At 37.8% G+C, this 23,881-nt stretch overlaps 1 protein-coding gene across 2 annotated transcripts; it reads right to left on the bottom strand.

Annotated features, from left to right (window-relative positions):
* Positions 1–15,290: 15,290 nt before the first annotated feature.
* On the bottom strand, positions 15,291–17,822 carry LOC114270889 (Transcriptional coactivator/pterin dehydratase). 2 transcript variants are annotated; one of them, XM_028212514.2, is made up of 4 exons: positions 17,436–17,759; positions 17,271–17,342; positions 16,642–16,834; positions 15,291–15,696 (listed from the first exon to the last, which is right to left on the bottom strand). In XM_028212514.2, the coding sequence occupies exons 1-4, from the start codon at positions 17,640–17,642 to the stop codon at positions 15,605–15,607; spliced, it is 564 nt and encodes a 187-aa protein (XP_028068315.2). In that variant the 5' UTR covers positions 17,643–17,759; the 3' UTR covers positions 15,291–15,604. The 2 variants fall into 2 exon arrangements, with proteins under 2 accessions (XP_028068315.2, XP_028068313.2); XM_028212512.2 differs by having other exon boundaries at positions 17,271–17,822.
* Positions 17,823–23,881: the final 6,059 nt, after the last annotated feature.

Below are 23,881 nucleotides of genomic sequence, written 5' to 3'. Positions count from 1 at the left end.
CTTGTAGTGGATTTGATCGATGATTGTCCTACTGATTGGTCTGTGGACTTAGATGGGGGATTGCGATTCAAGGGCAGGTTGTGTGTACCCAATATTGTTGAATTGAGGAAGGAGATTATGGATGATGCTCATAGGTCCCGATATACCATTCACCCTGGTGGGACTAAGATGTATCATAACCTGAAGAGGACGTTTTGGTGGGAAGGTATGAAGAAGGACGTAGGAGAGTATGTTTCTCGATGTTATGTGTGCCAACAGGTTAAGGCAGAACATCAACGACCGTTTGGACTGTTGCAGCCTCTTGAGATCCCTACTTGGAAATGGGAGTGCATCTCTATGGATTTCGTGGATGTATTGCCGCAGTCTAAGCGAGGCAATGAATCTATTTGGGTGATAGTGGATCGACTCACAAAGTCTGCTCATTTTATTCCTATTAGTGTTCACCCAACGGCGGATAAACTAGCTAGGCTGCATATTCGGGAGGTGGTGTGACTTCATGGCGCACCAGTTTCTATAGTTTCGGATCGTGATCCATTGTTTGTGGCAGAGTTTTGGGAGAGTTTTCAACATGCTTTAGGTGCTAGGTTAGACTTGAGCACGGCTTATCATCCCCAGACAGATGGGCAAACTGAGCGAGTAAATCAGATCTTGGAGGATATGTTGAGAGCTTGTGTCCTCGATCTTGGTGGTAGTTGGGAAGAACACTTGCCATTGGTGGAGTTTGCTTATAATAATAGCTATCATTCCAGTATCGGGATGGCACCTTTTGAGGCTTTGTATGGGAGGCCATGTCGATCACCTGCTTGTTGGATGGAGGTAGGAGATGCGCCGTTGTTAGGACCAGAGTTGGTGAAGGAGACTACGGAGAAGGTAAATATTATTCGGGAACGTATTAAGACTGCACAGAGTCGTCAGAAGAGTTACGCTGATAGAAAACGTAAGGGGGTTGAGTTGAATGTTGGAGATTTCGTGTTTTTGAAGGTTTCGCTGATGAAGGGTATTATGCGGTTCGGAAAGAAGGGAAAGTTAGCACCTAGATTTGTGGGACCATATGAGATCATTGAGAGGATTGGTAATGTGGCTTACAAATTAGCTCTACCACCTGCTTTAGCTATGATTCACAATGTGTTCCATGTATCTTTATTGTGGAAGGGTGTACTAGACCCTTCCCAAGTAGTATCACCAGAAGTGTTGGAGAGTAGTGATGATCTAACGTATGTGGTGCGACCGGTTACTATTCTAGATCAGGATGTAAAGCAGTTGCGGCGCAAGAAAGTGAACTTGGTGAAAGTGCAATGGAGCGAAGATGAGAACGATATTACTTGGGAGTTAGAAGAGAAAGTTCGGCATATGCATCCGAAACTTTTTGTTTAGTACTCTTTTCTATCGAATCTCGGGACGAGATTCTTTTGAGGTGTGTATATTGTAGCAACCCTAATTTTCTTTAGTCATTATTTATTATTATTATGGTTATTATTATCTTATTTTATTTTTGACTTTATTAATTGTGTGGTCACATGAGAGTTAATGTGATATTTAATGGATTTAATGTTGTAATTATTAATTGGGTGGTTACATGAGATTTAATATGATATTTAATGGATTTAATGATGTAATTACTAATTGGGTGGTCACATAAGGTTTAATGTGATATTTAAGGCATTTAATGTTGTAATTAATAAATTTACTGCATATTATAGTTTATTAAGCTATTATATATTGAGATTTAAGGTTTATAGTATAAGATTATTAGGTTATACTAGTTCTTAGGTTATTATATATATAATAACATAGAAGTATTCAACTAGGTTTAGGAGATCAAAAGGAAAAGAGAGAGACCACGTTGTGAGAGAGAGAGAGAGAAATCAAATAAGACAAAGAAAGGGGCGGCAGCAAGGAAAAAAGAGGTGAGAGAAGAACAAGAAAGATTAAGGTTTTGTTTTGGTGACTCTAGTAGTTTTCTAAATATTCTTTGATCTTCAATAAAGTATTGTGAGTACAAAACCCACTTCCCTTGATTTATGTTTAATTCTTGTTTTTATCTATTTGTTTGATATGAGTTTGATTTTGTGTATACATAAAGATGATAGATTAATTTGAATTATTTTGACTAGTGGTGTATGTAAAGTTTAGGGTTCTTAGATAATTGACTGATTTTAATTATTTTGTTTAGTTGTGTATGTAAGGTTTAGGGTTTGTAGATGATTGCTTGATTTTAATTATTTTGATTAGTTGTTTATGTAAGGTTTAGGGTTTTTAGATGATTGATTGATTTTAATTATTTTGATTAGTTGTATATACAAGGTTTAGGGTTTTTATATGGATTGATTTTATGATTGTAATCACACTCATGATTATATAAAATTAAAATAAACTTAGAATCCATAGATATTGGTTAGAGGATGGATTGATTCGTTGTTTTTATTTATTTATTTTAATTTGATGCTGGATTGATATTGTATTTGCATGTAGATAATGGATTGACTTTAATTATTTTGATTAGTTGTATATGCCATGTTTAGGATTTTTATATGGATTAATTTTATGGTTGTAATTACACTCATGGTCATATAAAATTAAAATTAATTAAGAACCTATAGATAAATTCCTTATACTCCACCATAACTCCATGGATTGTTGTTTTATTTGAGTGATGGTGAGAAAGAATGTATAAAAAAAAGTGAGGATTATGAGATTTATTTGAATGCCTTAGGCTCGGCATTGTTATGTTTATTCTCATGTGTGAGATGTTGTGTATATATATATTGTTGCCTCGTTCTCATGAGTAGACGAGTCTTTTGATTTACGCGCGTACGTATATGCTAACCATCCGGGGAGTGTGAGTCAAACTCGGGACAATATCCCTGTGCAAGTTTGGCTTTGGAGCGGTGTTAGGTATACGGGAGGCACATGGGATATATGTGTAGGCCGGAAGGGGAGGGTCGAAGTGGTGGAGTTAAGGTACAAAAATTTAATTATGAGTTTATTGATTTATACATCTTGAAAAATAGTAATCGACCTCAATAAATTATGAAATTTGAGCAGAGGCATGTATACGTGATTTTGGACAACTTTTGTATTGTACCTTTTTATTAAAAAGATCAATTAGAACTTGTAATTGGATGATCTTGATTATTGTCGGTTTGATTCATTTTAGCAAGGTAGAGTTTTGAGGCTCTTTTAACCCACGAAACGAGCTCATTTTTATTGGTTTTGCGCAAACTGAAGTAAAAACATTATTCTGCACAATTTTCATGTTTTGAACTTTTTTGAAAAAAATCATCTTAAAGCAGTTTTTGTTCATTTTCAGCTTTCAGATTTTTCGATTGAATTCCGTCGAGATTTTTAGATCAAGGTTTTCTCTTAACCTGTTCAGTTTCTGTTAAATTCGTTCGCGTTGTTTTTTAGAAAATTTGATTCTATACAACTTTAGTTCTTTGAGTTTTGGTCAATTCAAATTATTTAAGCAGGAAACGGTGCATTTTTATACTTATTCAGCGAGTTACTTATGATTAAATTATACTAACTTTATTTTTTTGCACGATGGTGGGTCTTACTAACTTTTTATGCAGGGCTGACCCACCATATTTTTTATTTCTATTTTGTCTATTTTATAATCAATTTATATTTCGTTGTGTACGGACAAGAAACTAAATGCCACCGTATCTCGAGAAACTACCCATTCGTCTCGGTACGGTTGGAATTACTTGTCTTGGTCCGTAACAAGAAATAATGTACTTTTTGTTTGTGTCTGGTGGACACGTGGGTGTCAATTCTTGTACTCATACCAGTATACCTGTATACTGACCCGTTTTGTCTCTTGACAACTCGGGTGCGTTATGTTTGAGCGCAGCTGAGCTTCATTTGCAGGATTAATTAGGGCTACGGTGGTGACGTGGATTTACGATAGTGTTGGACCTGTCGTTTGGACTTCTTTTGTTTTATTGAGCTTAGGATTGATATTAGTCTATGTATTTATTATTCTCTTTATGACTTTAGTATTGGAATAATTTAAAATGGTTTGTAACCGTACTTTATTTAAGTTGTTTTGACTAGTTGTTGGCACTTAATGTTGAGGTATTTGTTAGTAATGAGATTATGGTGGATGGTTTAGTTGGCGTTTTAGTTTTTTTGTTTCACCCCTAGGATTTGGATGATAGAATATTGATTGGGGTTTAGTCCTAATTTAATATTTAATTGTCCAAATTTTGGAGCGTGACATCAGTGTCTGTTTACACTTGGGTCGGTGATTGTGCCGATCGTTTGGTCGGCAATTTCTCTTAGCTTCACGGTGTGTCGGCATCCCTTCGGAGTTGGATTTGCTAAGAACTTGGTTGGCAATGGTTGCTAATTTATTGAAGTTGAGTTTCTTGTCCAACGTATATTTGCCCCATTGCTTTTGAATAAGATTTGTTATTCGGAAGGAATAAAATGGACGTGGGCCAAAATTGCCAAGTAGGCCGATAAAAATTCGAAACGGATTTCGTGCCCCGTGTTTTCGAGAAATTATGAGATTTTTGTCAAAGAGGTAGACAAATTAACAATTGTTGTTGTTCCGAGAATGTCTAATGCTGTGGAGTGAAAGTTGTTATTCGGGAGGAATTCATCCTTTGGTGACAAATGAGTCAAGCTGGGAGATAGGCAGAGAGTCTCCAAATAAGATGTAGTTGGTGAATTCAGCATTGAGCAAACTCCAGGTATGACGGCAAAAATGTTGTTTTTAGCTGCGATATGTGGCATTGCATATAACATCTATGAATGTTTGGTATGGAATTTGCAAAATCAGACCGTACGGATGTGTTCAGAAGGCTCTAAATAGTTGGAAACGACTATTCGATTGCTGGAATCGGACTCCGAATGGCGTAATTATAGCTAAAATGGATCCGACGGCTCAGATCGGGGGAGAATTAGGCTCCGCAAAGCACTGGATAATTTTTTTTGACTTATTCTGCATGTAACGGCTCGGCTTGATTGCTTGCAGCATGGCTTAGTGGTGTGGCAAAAAATATAAACAATGTTGTTGTAACGGCTCGACTTGATTGCTTGCAGCATGGCTTAGTGGTGTGGCAAAAAATATAAACAATGTTGTTGCCTACAAGATTTGGACTCATGTCCTTGTGAAAAATGTTAAACACTGAATCACTTTGCCACCTTAAATCTTTGTGTATATATTTGGCTCATTATAAATTTGAAGTTGATTTTTTGGCTATGACATGATGTAACTTAGCCGCAATGCACACAATAATTTCTTTGTCTACCAACTTCTGGTCGTTCTCTTCGGCAAAATAGGTGAATTTCTAGGCAAATTTCGCCTATCCCGTACGGCTTCGTTTTAGCTTCGATTTTGACGCGGTTTGTTGCGTTGGATTCGGCTTAATATGTACTTCACATTGGTATGGCCAAAACTTGATTTCGATGATTATGAAAATTTTAGTTTTTCTAAAAATTTGGTCCGTTTCGCAACTACCGGCGAACTTTGGTTAGTTCTTGGCTCCTCGAGTTGGTGGGTTTGGACTCCTCGAGTTGACATGAATCTGCTAGTATTTTCAAATGTGAATTTTGACAAGCCAAGATGCTAGTGTTATGCCGAGAGAATAGTGCTGAGCAAGATTGTGTAGCTGACTTGTAGTTGTTAATATGCTGGATTTCGAAGCTGTTGATAATAGGCCGAATAAATGTTGTTGAAGCCGAGTGATAATATGCAGAGAATGAAAATTGCTGGATAAGTTGTTGAAGCTTTGTTGATAATAGGCCGAATAGATGTTGTGGAATCCGAGTTATATGCAGAGAATAAAATTGCCGAATAATGTGTCCAAGCTTTATTGATAATAGGCCGAATAAATGTTGTCGAAGCCAAGTTATCATATGTAGAAAATGAAAATTGCCGGATAATCAATAAGTTACCAAACAAGCCAATAGGTTGCTGACTTGCTCGTTGGGCTTGGATGTAAGTTGGTTTGTTGGCAGTTGCTGAATAGGCGTAGTTGTGATAGCCAAATTTGGAGGTATGTTTTGGACAGTCTGAGCCGAAGCTGAAGCCGAAGACGATGCTAAAGTTGGAGATGGCGAAATCGAGCTCGGAATTGTTTTGACCATGCATCGTTTGTTATTACATGTGTAGTCTCGGCGTCGTCCTCGTCTAAGTTTGCCAATCTCTCGAAGCCGATTCATCCTCGTTGTCTCTGAGTGTTCTTGTTGTGTGAGTTGCTTGGGTAACAAACTTGGGAGAATGATCGGTTTGGGTCGGAATTGTTGTCGATGGGGTTGGAACTCGGCGATTGATTTTTGCCGATCAATCCATGCCTGCAACGAAGGATCTGAGAGGTCGAGGAAATTGTGTACAAATTCATAGCCATAGATCTTTCGATGTACCAATTTGTCCTGCATGACTGAAGTTGCCGAATTGAAGTTAGGGCAAGTCAGTCATTTGGCTTATTGAACCACAACATAATTCTCTAATTCTTGTTAATTGTTAGCACATGCATATGTATATATATTCCAAGAATCAACTTTCGTCTAGAGAGAGAAAAAGTGAAGACCAACTTTGATTTTTAACATAGGAACACATCTACGTTAACAATCAACTGTAAGGTAAGTGTTGAGAAATAAAGAATAAATAAATAAATGGTAGACCACATACGAATTTGGCCGAGCAATCCCGTTTGTAATGCCGAAAAGATGTTGTCACCAAGAAAAGTATGAAATCCATTTTTAGAGAGAATGAAAATGTAAAAGTAAATCCACATGATATGTGCCGACTACTCTTCTCAGAATGTTGAGATAGATATTAAACAAATGTTTGGACCAAATCTATGAGCATCAATATATAGTGGACCAAATCTACAAGCATAAATTCAGAAATGAGATTTAGAATAACAAGAGAGTTGACAAACAACCCAATAAAGAGTTATTGTCGCTGAGTTGGTTGATAGACAAGCCAAATAAAGTGTCGAATTAAATGAGCTTTTCAGTTTTAACAGTTTACTCCGATCTCATTTCGATCCCACTGAGAAGATAGTGGTGCCGAATATCTTGATTAATAAACTTTTAGAGAGAGAAAGTAAAGACCAAACGGTGGATTCCATAAAAATTGCTAGTATAGACATATGTATATCTCAAGAATTAATTATAAAATAAACTCCTTTGAGGCAAAAATGAAATAAACAATCCTGGGGTGGGTTTGGCTGAGCAACGTTTTTTATAATGCCGAAAAGAAGCTCCCACAAACATAATCTGAAACCCATTTTTAGAGAGAGAAAATGAAGATGCAAAAGTAAATCCATGAGCACTATTTTATTATAATACTTTTCATCAAGATTTACCATGAAAAAAGAAAAGAGATTCCATGGAGTTTGTCAGTACACACAGATATATGTATACAATTCAAGAATCGATTTTACAGTAATTTTATAATAAGTTTCATCAGAGAGAAAATTCAAAGCTTAGCTGTGGCTCGTGATAACCATCAAAGTGTTGTAGAGTGTTTACTTACAGTAACATGTTTGTTGTGTTCTTCGTTGATCTCATTCAGTCGTTCCCACAGACGACGCTAATTGTGAAACCATGAAATATCCTTTCACATGGATTTTAGAGATCCAACAAAGAGATGAACTTGGGTTTGGTATACCTGCAAAGATGAGCATGATCGACGCCACCCAACCGGGGTTGTCGGCCGGAGGCACTCCGATGATGAAGTCAGTCACCTGTTAAGCGGAAATGAAAGTCTGGAAAGTGTAGAGTGCTTGGTGTGTAGTATAGGGAAAGACAACATACCATTCTTCTGGAATGCCCCCTCTTTATATAGATGGGGGGTGTGATATTTGTTTGGGCTGGACTCATCATAGGCCTTGCTTAGGTTAACCCCCATAAACTGATATATATTTTTTTCTAGCTCCCACAATTCTCTTAAAAAAAAAAATGCACCAGTTAAAATTCCTTCAAAAAAATTAGTAACAAAACTTCTTCTTTTTTATTATTATTATTCCTAATGCAAAAATGATTCTCGGCTAAAATAAGCAAGTTTTGATGTATATGGTCTATAGTGAAGTGAGAAAATAATTTCTCCTCCTATGTCTTGCCAATAGCCAACATAGCATTTTTTTTTTTTTTTCTGCTATTAGCACTTATCTAAATTCTTTGGATTCTCCAATTTTTACTTTTTTTAATTACAATTATACATTAAAGTAAAATTACATTAAAAGATATCATTTAATGGAATACCCACCTAGCAAATAAGAACCAACACTCTACACCCACCCCCACCCCCACCCCCACCCCCACCTTTACACATTCTACCTTTCTAAACCCTAAACATGTTACTCTTCATCACCAATCTATATAAACTTTAAATCTGTTATTCTTCATAACTATTTTAAACGCTAAATGTCTCTTCATTACCATCATAAACTCTCTTGAACTAGAAACTTTGAATAGAAAGCTCTTTTCAAGTTCAAGTATTCCTTTTCATCAGTTATTTCACGTTATAGAGCAATGGATGACGATGACAACAATTCTGATGAGACTGACATTCCATTGGTAAGTTTATTTGTCTTGCATTAACATTCTTGATTGTTTTCAATAATTATTAATTTGTTCGAGCTATTCGATACTGGTTTGCTGACTATTAACATTATGTTCGGTAGCACAGTACTGAACACAAACATTTAGTGTAATTTATGAGTTTTGAATAGTAATGCAAATAGTCTGTATTATTGAACCGAACGTGACCTTTATTTTCAGCACTGTTAAACTGAACAAAACTATTAGTTTCGACATTATTCAACCGAACATATTTTTTCAATTTTGAAATTACATTCACATGTGTTTTCAGGATGATGCTTCGACTAGAGACATTAAGGTTGATTCAGAATATGTAATAGATTATAATAATGAATTTGTCACTCATGATCTGAATCTTTGATTATTTTACAAACAATGTACCTTTTTTGTCCTTTTTTATGTGCAATAATTGATTAATTTAAGTTATTTATTTGAGATATTCAAGAGTCAAGATAAGTTAATTCGATGGACTCTTGAAGTTAGGAGAAGAAATGAATTCGTTATTATCATGCAGAAATCAAATGGGGGTGGTATCCATGGTAGGAAGCCAAGACTTAGTTTGTGAGAGGAGTGGATCTTATAGGGACACTCGAAAAAACAACAGACCTAAGACAAAAAAAAAAAAAAAAAGCAAAACTGACTGGTACCAAAAAATGTGAATGTCCTCTTCTGTTGAAGGGCAAAAAAATACACTAGCGTCATATAAGGTTGGTGACATCTCACCAAATAATAGATGAAACGTGTTTGTCTCCGGTTGTCGTCTTTCCACAAAGGCAGAAACTACAACTTTGTTTACAAATTTATATGAGCAACTTATTAAAGAAATCAGCCCTAAATTCATAAATAAACCATGAAATTTGGACCGTTTCTTTTCTTCCAATTTGAATGACCATTCACTAACTTTAAAACCATGATTTAAGCATTTAAGTATTCCGCGCTCCTACAACATAGAATAAGAAAAAGAATTAGTAAAGTTGAAACAAAATTTAAAACATTAAATTAATCTAAGACAATGAATTACATCATTATTCCAAATTTTTGTAGCTATGTGACAATAAATTACTCATTATGCTTGTGGTTTACAAACTATTTATAATTAATTATCAAAGTTCTTACTCTTCTTCTCACAAGTTTTTATTAAAAATTTAACGAGTTTGAGCTTGAGGTCAAACGCAAAAAAAATAAAATAAAAATAAAAATAACAAACCGAGTTCGAACAAACTCTTATCGAGCCAAGCTCGAGCTTGTTCACGAACGACTCTATTCATTTACAACCCTACTCACTACTAGTTTTAATAGATTTTTCATAAAAGATTAGAATGAAAAACACATTTTACCCAAACATGAAACTAGGACACCATGGTAAGTAACATGTCATCTAATTGTCATTTCAAAACTTAAATTGTCCAAAACATTTTCATATTTTATATATATAAACATACCAATTGAGAGAATTGTTAATTTTGTGGGCAAGAGTCTTAGGTCCACAACTTTTAATAATTTCATAATTCTATTTCCCAAGTAAAAGAAGGTAGGTAGATTGGCAATAGGCATTCAATAGTATAAAAAAACTCATTTTTGTCCAAAGGCATTCAATAGTTTAAAAAACAAAATTTATAGCGATCCCGGTTTTCCCTTTCATGCTTAACTATAATCCGGATTCGGTTTCGTGAGGGTGCTGTTGTCTTATCCTCTTTCTATCCCTTTCTCTTTGTATTCGAGCTTTAAGTTGTATTGGGCAAGTGGGGAATAAGTTGGTTGTGTTTTAAAACGTAAAATCCTTGCCCAGTTTTTGGTCCCTCCGCTCGAGCGGCTCTTTTGACGCTCGAGCAGGACTCTGTTGTTGCTTGTACGCTCGAGTGGGAGTACTGGCGCTCGAGCGGGGAAATCACCCATCCAGTATGTTGTCTGCAGTGGTATACGCTCGAGCGGGGTATTGGATGCTCGAGCGGGAGTTTGTGTCTGACGCTCGAGCGGGCATCTGTCTGTAAAAGTTCTGGGAGCGTGCATTCGCCGCTCGAGCGGGGGATTGGACGCTCGAGCGGGGATCTGTGAGTGACGCTCGAGCGGGGTGACTTTTATATAAAGCCGAGATCCGAATTTTTTGTTCACTTTTCAACATCCTTTCTCTCTTCTACTTTTCCAAAAAGCTATTTTGAGAGTTCCTCTCACTAAAACCCAAACTTCTCTCTTAGGATTGATCTAGTAGGAGTTATTTTCTCACCTTGGGCCTTTACAAAAGTTGTGTTGATCGTCGAGGGCTATCTTCTAATCTGAAAATTTTGAGATTTGGAGCATTTCCGTTTCTTCATCTCCTTCGTTGAGCCCCATCATTCGAGGTAGGGATAACCTACTCCATTTTATGAGCTTTGTCTTTGAATTTTAGCATTTTGATATGTTGGGGGTTGTTGGCTAATTTTGAGAAAGTTTGGACCTTTGTGTAATTTTACAAAAGTTGGGATTTTTTTTTAAATATAAACCTATATGCATGTTAGGCATAGAGAAATGAGATTAACGTTGGGACATTGATGGAAATGGAACCTTAGGGTTGTTTTGTGAATTATGGTAATTTGCCCTAATTGGATTAATTAATTAATGCATATAATTAATTGAAGAAAATGAGGAATTGAATTGAGAATGTTGAAATTGGAAATGTATGGGACTAAAGAGTGTAGTCGAATCTTTTATCGCTCATCTGGTTGAAATGTTGATATATTATCCATTTGTGCATTTATTTCCTGCTTAGAAATAATTGGTTTGGGCTACCGGTGGAGGGTAGTGTTGATTGTTGTAGACAATGCATAATGATTAGGCAAACCAAAACTAATCAATTGGATGTGTCATAGAGTATGACGGTTGATTGAATACATTAACTTTATGTGTTGGTTGATTGCGCATACGGCCGATGTGTTTATATGCGTTATGTGTAGACGGTTGATGGAATGCATTAACTTTTTGTAATGATTGATTGCGTATGTGATTCTGTGTTTATATGCATTACTTGTGTATGAGAGGAGATAGGGGATGTACTCCACGGTTTAGAGGAAGATGGGGGATGTACCTCTAAGCTGGTTAATGGTTTAGGGGAAGATAGGGGATGTACCTCTAAACTAGTCAATGGTTAAGGGAAGATTGGGGATGGACCCTGGGATGCAGCTCATATGCTCACCCGTTGAAGTGTTGATACAGCTCATATGCTTATCTATTGGAATGTTGATATAGCTCATATGCTTATCTGTTGTGGTAGTGATATAGCTCATATGCTTATCTATAGGAATGTTGATATAGCTCATATGCTTATCTGTTGTGGTAGTGATATAGCTCACATGCTTGCCTGTTGAAGTATTGATATAGCTCGTATGCTTATCTGTTGTAGTGGTGATATAGCTCATATGCTTATCTATTGAAAGATTTGTTTGATTTGATATAACACTAAAATGTATGTCATCATCATTTGTGAAATATGGAAGTAGTTTATGTGTTATTGATACAACACCAAAATGTGTATTCACCTTGAATTTCGAAAATGTTCTAGTGATGAACTATAATCTTAATACCAAATGTTTTGGCCAGAATACTGAACCTTGTTTTCTAATTCAAAGTTGAATAAGAACTGGAAAGTGAATTGTAACATAAACTTGACTATCCTGGAATTTTAATAAGATGTAAATGGAAGGGTAAGTGTTGACCATCTACCAGTTGCTAATCTCTTAGTCATTGTTCATAGTTGGTTTAGTATATTTTCTACTGGGCTGTGGCTCACCCTATATGGGGACATCATTTTCAGGTACAGGTAGCTTGCCACCTCTAAGGACATAGCTTGGGAGGCTAGAGGCGGACATACTTTGGTTGTCTTATTTTTTTGTATTATATATAGTTTCAAGCCAAGGGCGTGAGGTGTAATTGAGTTAGCATTCTCTTTTGTAACCAAGTGTTAACTTGGAAAGCTGTAAGCCCGTAGGGCATTTGTTTTGTTGTAAACATGTAATACTTTTGTAATAAAATACTCTGATGGATAGATGAATGTGGATCTTTATGTATCTATGCATGTCTCTATTGAGGGGTTTAATGTTATTATTTTGAGGGCGTTACAAAATTTCACTTCTCAAGGCTTAGATAAAATAAAGTAACACTGGTTCTGGTCACAGAATTGGGGCAATAACCATCCAACTTTTCACTACTCAAACAAGGTGATGTTGGTTCAGGACTTTGTCGGGAAGACTCAGAAGGATAGATCTTACCACTATACTTTTTGCCCCCTTCATTCCTAAAACCAATCTCAGAAAAAAATTTGCAAGACTTGATATCAACCGCAGCATCTACAGTGCTTTTTGTATTGCCCGAAATAACACCCAAAGAACCATAATGGTACTTAAGGCAATTGTCTGTGATTCGCTTACGTTGAGTCTTACTACATCCCTATGGAAGGAGTTCCTCACCTTGAACCAGCCCTCTCTAAGGCATCCTGTCATACTTGAGGGGTCGGTGGCACCTCCGAGATGGATCTCTCCTCCTCAAGGGCAGTTCAAGATTAACTGTGATGTTAGTTTCGCAACGGACGGTCATAGGACTTCCTTAGTCGTGGTTCTTCGGGATTGGAATGGATATCTGAGGGATGGTATTACCTTTATTGTTCAATCGTCTTCTACAATCCAAGGAGAAGCACCAGCGGTTCGACTGGCATGCGCCTTGTCCTCAACCCTCGATCTCTTTCAAGTCCATGTGGAGAGCGACAATAAACCAGTTATCGAGCTGAGTGTGTCCAAGTTGGATCCCCCTTGGGACTGTCAAGCCATTATTTATCACATCCACCAAGCTCGAGTATGTAACAATAATGCTTTCAACTGGTCTCTTAAAAAATGTACAGCAATGCTAGGTATCATGAAAAGTCTTTCATGAAAATGATCATGAAAGATATGTGACATTTGGATTATACTTAAAATAAAGCACCACACACTAATCAAGATAATCCAAGGATCACAAATCTTTCATGATCATTTTCATGAAAAGTCTTTCATAATCCCTAACATTTTTCAAAAATGTAACCATGTAGCTCATTGGGTTGCTTTTATGAACCTAAAGGGCTGGCTTCCTTTAGATTGGGTTGCACACCCTACTCTTTTATCTGCGAATGTTTTGTAAGCCTTTTGCAATTTTCAATTTAAAAAATAAAACTTACAGGAGTCGCAACAAATTTTGGTATTGTTCATCTCAAATTCACTGGACAAAGAAATTAACAACAATGATACATCCCACTAATTTGGGAGCACTAATGGACCACTAATGAGGTGGAAATTCAAAAAAAAAAAAAAAAAAAAAAACGTAAGGCCAAAACATCACATCAGTCAGTGGGACCCACTCTCTAGAGCTCCTTTAATACTCTCAATTTAAAGCTCCCAAACATTTTTCAAAAATTAAATCGCTTGTTCCCAATAAATCCAAGATCCAACCTTCTCTATCAAATACAGTAGTCAAATCTAGTGGTGGACTATCAGGTATCAGCATCGAAAGCAGTGACCCAACAAGTACACCCACCCACTCCTCCTCCAAGACAAACTTTTTTAGTGTCACTCTTAGCAATGGTTAAATAAATGAAATCATTCGAACACTGGACGTCATAGTTAGTTTTTTTTTTTTTTTTTTTTTTTTTATATGAATAAGTCATAAATGTCATAGTTAAATAAATGAAATCATTCAAACACTGGATGTCATATTTCATTAGTTTTGTTTGTCACTGGTATGTCTTCGATTTTGTATAGTCAACAACAAAATGTATTTTTTGTGAGAGTTTTTTCCTTTAAAATCTCTTTTTATGTCAAAATAAATCAAAAAATAAAAATGTGATGGAAAGTCGGTATTTACATGTGAGGACATTCTAATTTGTGGTGGCAATAGTGGACTGAATTTCCATCACAATGAGAGTTTTTCCATCACACTATCAAGTCAATTTGCAGCCGCAATGAGGGTTTTTCCTCCTTTACGATGCGTTTTAATACAATGTAATGGTGTTCTTCAACAGTAAGAGACCATCAATGTTCTCTTCTCTTCAACAAGAGATGGACAGTCATCAACAGGAGAAAGAGAGGGTGTGCAAAATTAGATGGATGTACACTTAGATATGATAATATTATAAATATTGATAAATTTGGTATTAAGTAGAGTATTCAAAGAAATCTTATTAAAATTTAAGATTTAGAGTGAGAGTTCAAAGAAATAGGAGGTTCAAAGATATTAGGTAGGTACTAATAGGAATCCTTTTTTTTTTTTTTTTCTTTTGGAAACAAAACAAAATTATTAACTTACCCTTCACAGCCACCATCACCTCCATCCCACCGCTACTACCGCCCCTCCTCTATGCCGCCATCTCCACCACCACCACTAATATAACCATCAGTACATTAGTTTTAAGCACGCAACCAAACATAAGAAAACAATCTCTCTGGAAAATTATTTTTTGCCAAAACAAATGAAACAAGTAAAGCAAGTTTCAGAAATATTTTTCAGGGAGGTTTGGTGATTCAAAATTTCAACACCTCTAGAGGGCATTCTCTAGCATGAGTTCAATAAATATAGCTGACTTCATTTCTTTTGTAGGGACCAAAACTACAGTAATCAGTTTGGTCAAAACCAAACACACTTTCTTCTTCTTCTTCTTCTTTTCTTTTTCTTTTTTGTTGGATAAGTAACAATGAATGATTCACATATACAACTTACGAAGGATTGCAGAGAAATAATAAAGAAAAATAGAGTTTCTATTCATTTTTGCAATTTCAGTTGTTTCTTGCTGAAATTCATGAACAGACCTCTCTCCAATTATGCCCAGATTCTTTTTCCAGGACAAGAAGTCCAAGCCTCATACAGAGTTACACCCCTTTAATACAATGAGAAGAACCAGCCTTCTTTCCTTTTCTGCACCAATCCTTATTTACTACTACATTTTTTTTTTAAGCAGAAAAAAAAAATGATAAATGAATTGCAATGATGAAGGAAGAGTAAGCAAGGAACCCATGAGCACACAGATCTTTGGATTTGTCAAGAAAGCAAGCTAAGCCCAAATTCTCTTCTTGGGGACAAGATCTGATGTCTTTATTTCATCTATTTTGGCAGCTACAATGAAATCATTCATACTCAATCCTCCTGCAAATTACATAAAACATTTTTTTGGGTTATGAAGGCAAACAAGGAATTTGGACTCAAGTGTATATAAAAACAAAGACAAATGGAAGCAAATATGTTATACACAAGTTTACGAAGAAGAGAAGTAAAGGAAGCCAGCAAGAAATGTATCCAAAAAAAATAAAAAATAAATAAAAAAATTTGACAAGTATTTGGAATAATGAACATTCTGTGCAGTTTATATGGTATAGAAAGGTAAAACAACTCAACATATCAGTTCTTAGCATGGACTGCTATGCCCAACTTCAATGCACATTACCAGTTAGCTTTTCGAACTGTCGGAAAATGAGAAATAGGGCTATTTTGTAACATGAGAATGTAAAATGAAAAGCATATCTAACACATTCAATGCACAATGCCTGTGTCGTGGAGGAGGCAAGTAGATTACTTGAAATCTCACAAGACTCAACATAACTTGAAGAAATCTTATCACTGACAGTCTGAGTTGAAAATTCTACCACAGAATTCAGCAATGATTGCATCAGAAGACTCAGAAGCAAACATTTTGGACATTCTGAATGGTTCAGTAAATATGAGCTAGCAATATTTTTCAATTATAAAAAATATACAGTGGGAAAATTTATCCATTTCATTCCCATTGTCAAATTGAAATTTGGATAGGAGCCTTGACTAGACCCAATGAACACATCTAATCTTGCACGAGGAATCCGCACAGAACTATTCTAGTTTTTGTTTTTTCATTTTCTTACTGAGGTGGGGATAGGATTGATTGGTGACTTGGGAGCGCCTTGAGCATATATGAGTCCAAAATCTCGACGTATTTAGAGATGAAATGTTCAATCACATTTGTTCTCAAAAGTAACTTCAGATAATATAGAATTAGGTCCATTAAGAAAGTTAAACGATCAAAAAACAATTGACTACTTTTCGGTAAACCTCACTCACCAATGGAAGCGGTCCATAGTTCAGCTCTCACTTGATTGGGCAGTTCCAAGTGAAGATTTGGGAAGTGACCTGTAACTTCAACAACCCTGTATATTCTATTGATGAGGTCAACCCCACATTTAAAATCTCTTAGCTTCCACAAACATTGTAATCTAAGTCCCCCTTCTTCATCCAACAATCTCCAGCCAACAACCTACAGAATCATAAGTTCAGTTTTTCATTTCCTTTAAAAATAAAATAAAGTAAATAAACAAATAACAACTTCTCAACTTAAATCTACATGAGAACTCTAAATCACAGTTGAGCTAATATGGTAAAATATCAAGAGGGAATCTTAATATCATCAAATCACTTCTTTTACTGTCTCTCCTGGATTCCCAAACAGAGGAAACAGAAAAGGTAAATTAAAAAATTAAAATAAAATAAAAAAAAATACCCCAATTTTGCTACTTGCAAAGCTCAAGAATTAGGAGAAATTCTAAATCAGAAAACCAAAACCTTCGCCTTTAGAATCAAACCCAGAACTAAGTTTATGGGTAAAACAAATTTAAACAACCAAAATTGCTTATACATAATACAAACAGTAAATTCATAAAGAGAAAAAGCAGGACAAGGATGTGTAAATTCACCTTCTTTAAGAGCTTTTGAGCATCATCACGAGAGATGGGAGGGTGAAGAGGAGAGACAGGAGTGCAATCTTGCTGAGAAAGAGAGAGAGAAGAGAGATTGGGAATAAGAATTCGATGCTCAGTGTTAAAATTACCCAACACTTTATCTGCAAACCCACTTTCTACCTCTGCTGGAAATGGGTCTCTGGCCCCAAAATCACCCAACATGTCGCCCCCAGTAGCTCTAATTTTGAGGGATGTCTGGTTTTCAAGAGTGGGATGATGCTGTGAGAATTGGGGAAGGTAGTGAGGGAGAGAGAGACAGGTTTGAGTTGAAGAGAGAGAAGAGAGGTGATGGGTATGAGAGAAACAGAGATGGCTAATCAACGCCATAAGAGAGAGAGAGAGAGAGAGAGAGAGAGAGAGAGAGAGAGGTTCTTACTGTGCAGGTGAAGGAGGAGGATATGTTTGGTGGTGTGATTCTTATCGATTAATGGTGGTCCGGAATTCGAAGGTCGAACCGGTTCAGTGCTAACATATACCGGCCGGGTCACTCCTTGGGTGGTTACGAACACCTAAAAAATAATTATGTTTGGTTTAATTTTCAGAAATTTTTTTTATAAAATTAAAATTTAATTTAGTAAAAAAATTATTATTTTTATATAATTTAATGTTTTGGAAAGTAAAAAATATTTTTAAAAATATTTTTTTGATATTTATTTTTGTCAAAATAGTTTTTATTTTTTTTAAAAAAAAATCAAAAACATTTTTTGAGAAACAAATCAAACAAATTTTTTTATTTTGCAGTGATTTTTTTTAAAAAAAAATTAAAATTTTTAAATTTTTAAATTTTCAATTTGTTGATGAATTTAAAAAATAATTAAAAATTTTGAAAAAGTGAAAATAACTATAAAAAAAAATCATGAAATTTTTGTCTTTTCTAAACTTGTTATTAAAATTTTAGGTTGCGTTTGGTAGAGTTTTAAAATTATGATTTGAGAATAGAGTTGTATTTTGAATTTGTGAATTTTGAAATCATGATTTGAGTGTGGAAAATTTATTTAGTTATGAGTTTTGAAAAGCGTTTGGAATAATTGATGTGACATATGATATTTGATTTAAAAACGTACAACTCATAACCAAACACACAACCCAAAATTTTATTTAAAGCTCATAAAAATAACAGATGCCAATTTCAATTTCAAATTCCGCCTGAAACAAGCGACTAGCCGGGTAGGCCGAACATCCAGGAGGACGACCGGGTAGGCCAAATTTCAAAATTCAAATTCTGCCTGAAACGAGATTTCACACGTGGTATGGAATTAATTTTTGAAAGTTGTAACCAAACACCATACTTAAATATGAGTGTGGAGTCATGATTAGAACTCCACACCAAACACAGTCTTAATTTTTTGCTTAATCTCGTCGAACCAAATCTAAAAATTTAAAACCTTGTTTGATTTGTCTCTTAAGAGATATTTTGAGAAAAAAATTTAAAATTTTGTTTAGTTAAATTTTTTTTAAAAAAATTTAAAATCATTTTTCTCTCTATTACGAGATTGTTTGGGAACATACTTATTTAGCATATTCATTGTCTTTTTATCTTACTAGTATTACACCGTGCTATGTACAGTTTGACAAACAATTAAAAATTGGGGTACTTGGTTCATAAATTTAAATATAAATTTTATTTGGCCAAAAATTCACACACTAAAAGGTGGTTTGGGATGTTCTAAATAAGTGCACTTTCTGATTTTTTATAAAAAAATAAGTAAAAAAGTAGAGAAAGTGGGTAAAAAAGTAGAGAGGAGATATTGATTGATGTGACCCAAATAAATGTATGTATGCTAAAAAAGTATACTTTTTTAGTGCATGCCAAACACCTACTAAAATACTTTACCCATAATGACATGTGTAGATGAAATGACGATGTATTTATTTCCCAAACCCTCATCCCCCCCTCTCTCTCTCTCTCTCCCTCATTAACAATTCTCTCTCCTTAATCCCCACTTTCTTTTTCTGTATTCTAAACCAATTCATCAATGCGCTGCATACCGCTTTCTCTCTCAAAAACAACTTCATAACCATATACAATGCGTATATGTATAGAAAGAAATTTTACAATAACAAGCACTTTTGGTGACTAAATATATTAAACAAAACGTCGTACACTCTTTGGAAATGTAAGTCTGTGCAATGAAACCTTCTGGCCGATCTTTATTGCCAACTGTGGAGAAGTGGTTTACAATATTCTTCAGATCCTGGGAGACGCTAGTGATTCTCAGCTAGTCACCTGAAAAGATACAAACACTCCGGTCGGGGGTGCCGGAATTAGCACTCCGACGGACAAGTCAATTCAGACACTCAGGATAGCTTGTTTACTAAGTTAAGTGAAGTGATTCTTACATGCCTTTCTAAATATGTGGTGCTTGTATTTATATTTGCTTTTTGGGCCTCGGGGCCTGAGCTTACTTTTATCCCATTCCCCTTTTATTTATTCGGAGCTACTGATTTCTGGCTATTCGGCCTTCCTAACGTATTCGGCATCCTAGTCACGCAATATGGAGCCGAATAATATCTGATTTCTGGGGTACGCACCTTCCGACTCTTCTATTTATTCGGCTCCCACAATTGCCCCCCAAGCACTTTACCAACGATAGTTGGCTGGAGTGCTTGGTTCCGAATTTCGAAAAATCAGAGCCACAATTCGACGGTTGGCCTCATCCTCATGCGGATATCTAAGCGCACCCCTTTTGGTTGTCGTGTCGGCTTCCCGCCCCTTTGTACGTGTCTATTTATTGCGATTTAAAATTTTGACGCCCTTTCAAGTATGTATTTTATGACCCTCGTCGCTGGATTGCCTTTTGAATCGTCTCTGCAACTCTCTTCTCCGATATTCTCTTCGTCCTTTGTAAGTTCTCTCATTCATTGCTTCTAAGACTCTTTTTGGTTTATTCCTTCCTTAGCATATTCTTATAAACTGTAGGGTATGGCGAAACATTTAAAAGACCTTCTCTCGTCAGATCGAATTGCTGGCTTTAAACGCCATTTCTCCATTCCCGATGATGTCCGTTTGTCGTTTGTGGCAGACGGCACTTTTGATATGGAGAGGGAGGACAAAACCACGATTGTCTTTCTTCTTTTGTCAATCGCAGAAGGTGGAGTCCGTTTTCCCCTTCACCCATTTCTTAGGGTTGTGCTTCGCCATTGGGGTTTAATCCCTTCTCAATTCAATGTGAATTTCTTTAGAATTATAATGGGGGTTATAGCGCTCAACCGTCGCCTTAGAATTAACCTTGGCATTCCAGCCATCCGACATTGCTATGCCTTGGCTAAGTCTTCTGGTCGGCACAGGCGTTTCTTCCTTAGGGCCAAGGATATCGACCATCAGCTAATTACTATGCTTTCCAGTTCTGGGAAACGAGTTGATGATGTTATGGTCGTTGTCCAGGGTAACTGGGAATTTGGCAAAGGAGAGGATCACGTCAACCCTATTCCTAGATAGAGGGGCGAGCTAGGTGGCCGATTGCCTTCTCGCTTTTATTATTTGTTTATTTTTGTTATAAAGCCTCTTCTTTGAAATGTTATGGCTTGGTTTGTGCAGGGAACGATTTGAAGAAAGTCCTATCTTCGACTGACGACGCCGTTCTTTCGGATATCAAAGTCGCGCTTAAGTATTTCAGCCGTCGAAGTCTTCAGAAACAAGGGAGGGTGGCCCACGTTCTGCTTCGTTATGAGCCGACATATACAACCTTTTCGGCGGCGGAAAATATCCTGGTTCCGGAGGGTGAAGATTCTCTTATCGCTCTTATTTTGTCCGACTTCAAAAACTTGAGGCAGGTTGGTTTTGAAGGGTCTGATTCAGAGCGGGATGGAGCTAATGTTACCGAATCAGATCAGTACGAAACCGAGTCTGACGAGGTATTGAATTCGGCTGATCCTCCATCCACTTCGGGCCGAGGGGATCTTTCACTTGACGGCGTTTTTCGCGGCTTAGAGGATCTTCCCTCCGCAGGCCCCGAAGACATGGTCGGGTTAAGCCTGACAAAACTTGCCAGTAAGGCGAATGCGGAAAGGTTGGTCGCGAGGCGAAGAGCAGAGGCCCTTCGGTCTGAAGTACCACCCACCACCGAATCTCAACTCTCCCTGCCTATTAGCAAATCAGAGTCCTTGCGCGTTATTGAGGTGGAGACGGCAAAAAATCGGAATGCCGAATCTACTTTGATCGTGCAGGCCGGCCAAGAAGTTGAGGAAGAGGCAGAGAAACGCCCTGCCGAGTTTAAGGTTGGCTCAGAAAAACAAGGCGGCAAACGTCCTCGATTAGAGGGATCGAATGTGATCGTTCCTTTTGTCATTCAGCCGATGATAAAAAAACATGCCGGTTTCTTCTGATGCTTCGGCGTTTAAAGATCCAAAAGTCGTATTCAGCTTGGCTTCGTCCGTGTCGTTGCCGTCTGATAGGGAGGCTTTCCGGGTGGAACCAGATCTGAATGCGACAGCACTAGCTGCCCAATCGGCACTTTTGGTACATATTCGGACTTTGCTTCACTTAATCCAAATACTGTTGAAGTTATGGTTTTAAATTCTTGTTTTGCAGACCGTCGGAAGGATAGCCGATATGGGCCGTTGCCATCGCGACGCCGTCAAACAGAGTGGTCGTTTACGAAAGAAAGTTAAGGGCCAGAAGAGAAGGGCCGAAGTCGAAGCTTTGAGGGCGAACAAGGAAGCCTTAAGGGCCGAGGCCGAGGTAGAGAGGGCTCGTAGCGCGGATCAATTGAGATCGGATACCGAGAAGGAGGCGGACGCGAGCGAAGATGCGCTCAAATTGGCCCAGAAGGCAGTCTCCAAACTGGAGGCTGAGTTGGCTGAAATGAAGGCGGCGAAGGAAACAGCCGACTCGGAGCCTTCCAAAGTATTCGAGGCCGGGAAAAATGCTGGACTCGCCAAGTATTTGGACCAAGTCCCCAAGTTTGAAAATCGGGAATTCAAACATGGCTGGCACAAAGCCCTTGCTGCTGCTAAAGTTTCATTGATTATGCCAATACCATATGAGCAAGTGGATGTTGAGCCATTGGAGTCTGATTCCGATGACTGATCTGGGCGACTAACATAGTTTTTAGGATATCGAATGTTTTTTTACAGTTTTTAATTTGGTATTTTTCATGTGTTGCTACAGTCAGTTTTTTGCTAGGCATTTTCATGCGGGCTTGTAGCTTTTTGTTTAGTAATTTGTGTATATAAAATTTCATGAGTTGTGCTCAACCTGTTAAGGAAAATGTTGTTGATGAATGATATTGCTTTCGGTTATGGTTAGATCGGCTGCTTAGCTTAGGTAGTTGGCCGACCAGATTAGTAAATCTGCCATCGCCTTAGCCAGGGCGCGAGCTTGCAAAGCCGAATGGGCCTAACTCGTGGGCTGGCTGAGGCACAGATTGATCGGTGCTTGCACTTGAAAACATGGCGGACCAGATTAGTAAATCTGCCCTTGCCTTAGCCAGGGCGTGAGCTTGCGAAGTCGAATGGGCCTAACTTTTGGGCTAGCTGAGGCACAGATTAATCGGCGCTTGCGCTTGAAAACATGGCCAACCAGATTAGTAAATCTACCCTTGCCTTAGCCAGGGCGTAAGCTTGGGAAATCGAATCTTGGAAAGCCGAATGGGCCTAACTCGTGGGCTGGCTGAGGCACAGATTGATCGGCGCTTGCGCTTGAAAACATGGCGGATAAGATTAGTAAATCTGCCCTTGCCTTAGCCAGAGCACGAGCTTGCGAAGCCGAATGGGCCTAAATCATGGGCTAGCTGAGGCACAGATTGATCGGCGCTTGCGCTTGAAAACATGGCCGACGAGATTAGTAAATCTGCCCTTGCCTTAGCCAGGGCGCGAGCTTGGGAAGCCGAATCTTGGGCAATCGAATGGGCCTAACTCGTGGGTTGGCTGAGGAACAGATTGATCGGCGCTTGCGCTTGAAAACATGGCGGACCAGATTAGTAAATCTGCCCTTGCCTTAGCCAGGGCGCAAGTTTGCGAAGTCGAATAGGCCTAACTCGTGGGCTGGCTGAGGCACATATTGATCGGTGCTTGCGCTTGAAAACATGGCGGACCAGATTAGTAAATCTGCCCTTGCCTTAGCCAGGGCGCGAGCTTGCGAAGCCGAATGGGCCTAACTCGTGGGCTGGACAATTGTCATTCGTCTTTTGACGTTTGGGATTACTGACGTTGCCTCGGGAGAGCTGCATACATTGAAGGATAAATGGGGCGGGTGTACGCTAGAGGCCCAACTTATTTCCATTCAGGCAACTTGAGAGGGACGAAGATTGGCTAAATTAGACGCCGCAATGAGTCGCAGTAGCGAACCTATGCGTACGGGAAGAAAAACGTCCAAGGATCAGGAAACACAGCAGCCCCTTAGTCATCGATGCAGATCGCCCCGAAAGGACAGGCAACAACGGGAAAATTCTCCGCGCCCGCGACCGAGAATCAAGCCCGACGCGACGCCACGACCGTTGAGTTTTGCGGTTTTTGTGAGGAATAGACCAATGACGGAGGCAGATTCTATCATTAAAGACCCAGGTGTGGCAGTCAAGTTCGCTCGACAGATCTTCCCGCCGGAAGTCCAACAATCGATGGTCGGA

This window comes from Camellia sinensis, chromosome 1, assembly GCF_055761805.1.
Source record: "Camellia sinensis isolate YWXY chromosome 1, ASM5576180v1, whole genome shotgun sequence".
NCBI lineage: Eukaryota > Viridiplantae > Streptophyta > Magnoliopsida > Ericales > Theaceae > Camellia > Camellia sinensis.
Note: the sequence above shows the minus strand (reverse complement) of the source record. Positions and strands in the feature narration are given on the sequence as shown.

Excerpts from the sequence above, each read along its gene's own strand:
- LOC114270889 (XM_028212512.2), bottom strand. The coding sequence starts at position 17,642 with ATGGCGTTGATTAGCCATCTCTGTTTCTCTCATACCCATCACCTCTCT. Across the intron at positions 16,835-17,270 it reads CTCAAAAGCTCTTAAAGAAG|GTTGTTGGCTGGAGATTGTT; the intron begins GTGAATTTACAC and ends ATGATTCTGTAG. Across the intron at positions 15,697-16,641 it reads ACTATGGACCGCTTCCATTG|GAGGATTGAGTATGAATGAT; the intron begins GTGAGTGAGGTT and ends TGTAATTTGCAG.